Here is a 6499-nt window from a genome sequence, read left to right as displayed (position 1 = left end):
AAAAACCTGAACGTCAATGGCATTTAAAACTCATGCATCATAAACAATAAGTTAATCGGTTGTCTCTCAACAAGGTACAATTGTTAGACGAGAAGTTCTCAAGTGAATGTAATATGTTTTTATTTAGGGCCAGACAGGTAAGATCTTGAGAAATCTGAGAATTAAAACAATACAAATACAGTGTTAGGGACAGGTTAGGAATCCAATGCTCTGTCGAATTCATTTGAGGATAATGCTATTGCATTGACTGGGGACAATGCCCTCAATATTACCATGTAAGTCAATTGATTGTGCAGGAACACTACAGAATCTAGTCTTATTAAACATACCCCTACATTTAAACATGAATTTGAGTAACGCATGCATAAGCTGTGGGACAATTTTGTATCAAGAAGACGGTGATCAGGTGAGAAGGCCGGTTACTTGACCATCTGACCTGACCACCAATTGCTAGTGCTATTTAAAGATTAGTAGGTATTACTTAACACCTGACCACAGGACCTGGTCTCACCTCTCCTCTGTATATATACAATCTTGATTTGCATTAATTTCTCTCAGTCCTGCACTCACCCCTGAAGATGGAATTACACGAAGTTAATCCTATACGAACAGATGCTATAACGAACAAGGTTCTGGAACCAATTCGTTCGTTATAGCATACCACTGTATATATATATATATATATATATATATATATATATATATATATATATATATATATATATATATATATATATATATATATATATATATATATATATATTATATAAAATATATATATATAAATAATATATATATATATATATATATATATATATATATATATATATATATATATATATATATATATATATATATATATATATATATATATATATATATTGTTACGAACCCCTCCACCCAGCACTACGAACCACGCCATCTATTGTCCTGATCTACCTACCCAGCACCACGAGCAACACCATCTAGGGACGAGACACGAGTATGACTCTTCTTAGTTAACACTCCGGGGTTTCCCTTCTCCATATCCTGGTTGTTGCGTCACTTCCTCCAAGTCTTCTTTGTGAGCTCCAATTCGAGGAGAGAGCACTTGGCTCTAAACCTACGGACAGTGACTACCTACCGTCTTCTACAATACTCAGCCTTACTCGTCAGCCATCTCAGCTCCTCACTTAAGTACTTGTATCTTGTATTGCCTCCCCCACGTCCACTTGCTTCAAAATGGTTTATGTTGTATTAATATGTATATACTGTAAATGTTTAGGTTAAGTTTGGTTAAGGGTAATTTATAAGCTGAATATTTTGTTAAGGAATTTATGGTACTCTATTATACACAACGAAAACTCGCATCCTTTGTCTACCCTTTTATAGTCCGATTGTCTTTGTTTTTTTTTTTTGTTACCTGTTGGGATCTGGGTAGACGTATAACTATATTCTAAATCCTCAACTTCAAATAAATATATATATATATATATATATATATATATATATATATATATATATATATATATATATATATATATATATATATATATATATATATATTATGTTATATATATATATATATATACAGGTGTTGTTGTGCCCTCGTTAATCTAACTCAACTGCTCCAGAAGGTTGTTCGTTAACCGAAATGTCTGTTAACCCAAACCATTGTTGCAATGGGTTTTTGGGTAATTGGTTCCAGCTCACCGAAAATTTCCTAAATTCAACAAAAATTAAAAAGTTCACATTTCATTTTGAGGTGTGTATGTAGAAGGCTCCTGGATGATGATGATGATGATGGGATTTAGAATGGGGTGGAGGGAAGGAAGAGGAGAAGGTATTAGTGGAAGAGAAGTCGTCTACGGTGCCATTTCACCCATAAAAATTTAGCTCTGGTTTAATTCAAGATTATTTTCTTTAAATCAACGCTGAACTGCATTATATATTGTCAATATATAAAATATATTTCAAAATGACCAATAATTTGCTTGGAAACACAGAAAAAAAGCATTTAGTTGAAGAGAGTCTCAAGCAAGATGTTTCCTCCAGTGAAAACAGAGAGAGACTGACGCCTGTTTGCTGTGTTAAGAGGCTGGATGCCGCGCATTAAACTAGTCACTTTACCTTCAATTTTGTTCAATAATTGTTAAAATGACTAAAAAATTGAATATTAAACTTTTAAAATTATTGAATAGTATAAACTTCTTGATATTTACAAAAATAGTAAGGAATTTAAGCCCTAGAACCGATTAATGTATTGGCAGACTGATACTAAAGCTGTCGCCTCGTCATGCTCAAAAACATGTTGAATGGTTCGCAGAAGAAGTTCGTTAATAATTTTTTCGCTAACCTAATTCGAAGATCCTTGCGGAAGGCAGTTCGTTAATCTAAATTACGTTAAATCGAGTGTGTCATAAACTTATAAGGTCACTGTATATATATATATATATATAGTAAGAGTAGAGTATATATATATATATATATAATATATATATATATAATATATATATATATATACAGTATTACCCCGCTTAACGCGCTTTCACTTAACGCGTTTTCGCATATACGCAGTGCCTTGCCAAAGCTGAACTTTCACTTAACGTGGCATTTTTCATCATATACGTGGTGAGTGTCCGGCTCGAGAGCTATTTTTAGATTCGCACCACCCCCCACCCGCCACCCTGCCTGACTGCCTGTTTTAGCTCATAAAATTCATACAAATTACCCAGCCAGAATATAGTTTACATTGCTGGAATTCTTATAATTTGGTGATCATTTTAAATATAAACAACATATTTTTTGCATTAAACATACAATTTTTAGATAAAATGTTTAATCTGAGTAAGTATGTTATCTTTTGTCCAAAATATATGACATTTATATTCAAAATATTCCTGGTCTTACAAGGAATCCAGCAATGTCAATTATATTATCCTAACTTTAGTTTGAGGTATTATTTATTAAAATTTAGTGGTTATCCCACACATCTCCTTGGGACGGTTGGTGGGAGGTGGGGGGGAGGGAGGGACCAACCGACCGACCATCTGTTACCCGGTGAAGAATTATTTTTTTTTAACTGAAGATATTTGTTTTAGCTCATAAAATTCATACAAATTACCCGGTCAGAATATAATTTACATTGCTGGAATTCTTATAATTTGGTGATCATTTTGAATATAAACAACATATTTTTTGCATTAAACATACAATTTTTAGATAAAATGTTTAATCTGAGTAAATATGTTATCTTTTGTCCAAAATATATGACATTTATATTCAAAATATTCCTGGTCTTACAAGGAATCCAGCAATGTCAATTATATTATCCTAACTTTAATCTGAGGTATTATTTATTACTAAATGTTAAAAACTCTTGAATGGAGGATTGGTGGGGGGTGGGGGAGGGTTGGGACTGACCGCGCGGTTGGAAGAGGGGGGAGGCAAGGTGGGGTACTTTGATTGACAGATAGTGTTGAAGAATATATATTTTTTTTTATTAACTGTAGATATTTGTTTTAGCTCATAAAATTCATACAAATTATCCAGCCAGAATATAATTTACATTGCTGGAATTCTTATAATTTGGTGATCATTTTGAATATAAACAACATATTTTTTGCATTAAACATACAATTTTTAGATAAAATGTTTAATCTGAGTAAGTATGTTATCTTTTGTGAAAAATATATGACATTTATATTCAAAATATTCCTGGTCTTACAAGGAATCCAGCAATGTCAATTATATTTTCCTAACTTTAGTTTGAGGTTATCCCACACATCTCCTTGGGACGGTTGGTGGGGGGTGGGGGGGGGAGGGAGGGACCGACCGACCATCTGTTAGCCGGCTGTGTAGTGTGAGAGGGGGAGGGAGTTGAGTCCATTATTTGAATGGACATTAACTTGGCGACTGTATTTCTCTATTTCTCTTAAGTATTAATTGAGTGCATGTACCATCATAAAATTAAGATGTTATTTTTACTACAACATAGTTATTTGTCGTCAAAAAGTGGAGTTTGGGGGTCGGGCTGGGTTCTATTGGAATTAATCCCATATGTTCTGTTATTCACTTAACGCGGTTTTCACTTAACGCGGGACCCTCTGGGTTCAATTGACCGCGTTAAGTGGGGTACAACTGTATATATATATATATATATATATATATATATATATATATATATATATATATATATATATATACTTGTCTATAACCCCCCTTCGTATATAGGTCGACCCCGATTTTTTGACCAAGAAATTGTTAATTTATGATATTCCTCGTTTATAGGTCGACCCAAGTTTTTGAGGGTAAAGGAACAACAAAACCTTCAGAGAAACACTACATCCTATAAACTTGTTTACCATTTATTATTACGACACTTTACACTGAAACGCGGGTAGTTTCAACAAAAATATTGTATATTTCCATTCAAGTATTTATTCAAGTCAATTAGGAGGGAATATTATTGTAATACAATAGTTTTTTAACTGAAAACCATTTGAAAAGCGATTACGGTAACATATTTTGAACGAAAGAAAGCAAAAGCCATTGTTTTCGTCACAATTTTATCCCACTTTCCACTGTAATACGTACGTCATTTCAGCAAAAAATATTACATTTCCGTGAATGTATTATATCAACCACAGTATAAATAGAATATCACTAATATAACAGTATTTTAACTGAAAACTATTAAAAAAACGAGTAACATATCTTGAACATCGGAAGGTTTGGTAAAGTCTTTTGTTTTCATCATGTAGTTTATCCTAATTTACATTGAAATACATCATGTTTCGGCAAAACTACTATTTATTTCTGAGAATATGGAAATGTAATATTTTTGCTGAAATGACGTAAGTATTATAGTGGAAAGTGGGATAAAATCATGACAAAAACAATTACTTTCGCTTTCTTTCGTTGAAAAGATGTTACCGTAATCGCTTTTCGAATGGTTTTCAGTTAAAAACTGTTGTATTACAATAATATTCTATCCTAATTCACTTGGGATGTAACAGTTTTTTAACTGAAAACGATTCAAAAAACACGTGTACCGTCTAGCTGATACGGCAGAGCCCTGGTCGCGGAGGCTTTGTGTTTGCATCGGCCCTTCTTTAGCAGCTTTTAATTTTAGCGTACGTTGAAATTGTGTTTACCGGTATATTCTTATTTTCTTGCTTCTTATTTTCCAGAATTATGACAAGTTTGTATATAATACAATGTTACCGTACTTTTAATTTACAAGTACAGTACTCCCTCTTTATCGACGGATTTTTTATCGACGGTTTCGATTATCGACGGATTATTTAGACGGATTTTTATTTTGGCTTTATTTGAACTCTGCGGGCCTTGTTTGTACTTTCGCCGCTAGGCGGCACTAGTGGCGTGACTAGCGTCTACCCGCGGCCCGCCTTCCCTGAACACAGACATCAGCCAAGCCGCGTGGGCAACAGTCTTTGATTTTCAACTTTTGCTGGTGGTTCATCACATCAACTTATATCACCATGCCTCCCAAACGACCTGCTGCTCCCTCTGGATCTACACCTAAGAGGGCAAGACGAGTGCTGACGTTGAATGAGAAGAATGAAGTGCTGAAACAACTCGACAGCGGTATGATGATGAAAATAAGAACTTAACTTTAGATAATCTTGGTGAAGTAATAAGAATGAGTAAGGCCCTCTCTGCTCGTCTCTATGACATTGATCCCTCCCTTGATAGGTCCCTTAAAGCAAAGAGAGCTATTGAAAATGTTATGTTGCCATATATAGAACTGCAGAGGGAAATGAGAAGCAAGAAAGCACAGACCACCATCACCAACTTCTTCAGTCGCCGAGTGCCTGCCATCGCTGAACCTGCCGGCATCCTGCAACAGGAGGCAGAAGCTGCCGACACCTCACAACAACAAGACGTAGAAGCTGCCGGCACCTCACAACAACAAGACGCAGTACCTGCCCACACCCCTCAAGAAGATGCAGACCTTGACTCATCATACTCATCTGACTGGTCAGGCTTTTAATAAGCCTCAATCATCACACTTGTATATACTGTACACTGTATTGTTTACTGTAAGGACCGATGTTCACTTCAATAAATGAAATCGTAAGTTTGCTAGTATTTTTGTCCACTTATTATATTATTATTTATACACTATTATTTAAGGTTATGTGTAAAGGAAACGCATTAATGCTCAAAGGTACATTTATTCAACATATGCTAATAATAGTTAGAAAAATTACGTAACCATCACGGTATCGACGGTTTCTTTATCGACGGCCGTCTACAGAACGTAACCCCCGTCGATAAAGAGGGAGTACTGTATTCATTTTTAAAAATACAGAAGACACCAAACAAATACCAGTACTACGGTTATTTGCGTGACTCTCCCGCCAAAAAAGACCAAACAGCTGGTACTCTCTCCCTCAGCCCTACCAAAAATAGCCCAATGACATCTTTCTTGTTTATTCTCTTCCAATTTCTCACTTTAACTGGTATTTTTTACTTCATATTGCCTACATCAGAT

The 6499-nt window shown here is 34.7% G+C and overlaps 1 protein-coding gene across 1 annotated transcript in view; it reads left to right on the top strand.

Annotated features, from left to right (window-relative positions):
- Positions 1-2319, top strand: part of LOC121865944 (tigger transposable element-derived protein 1-like) — a 10697-nt gene extending 8378 nt beyond the window's left edge. The window contains exon 4 of the mRNA XM_042365514.1: positions 2250-2319. Coding sequence (XP_042221448.1) covers positions 2250-2319 — 70 coding nt within the window. The remainder of the gene's footprint in view (positions 1-2249) is intronic.
- The last annotated feature ends 4180 nt before the right edge of the window (positions 2320-6499 follow it).

The sequence above is a fragment of the Homarus americanus genome, unplaced genomic scaffold (assembly GCF_018991925.1).
Source record: "Homarus americanus isolate GMGI-L3 unplaced genomic scaffold, GMGI_Hamer_2.0 scaffold32583, whole genome shotgun sequence".
In the NCBI taxonomy this organism is placed as follows: domain Eukaryota; kingdom Metazoa; phylum Arthropoda; class Malacostraca; order Decapoda; family Nephropidae; genus Homarus; species Homarus americanus.
This window is presented reverse-complemented; position numbering and strand designations above follow the sequence as displayed.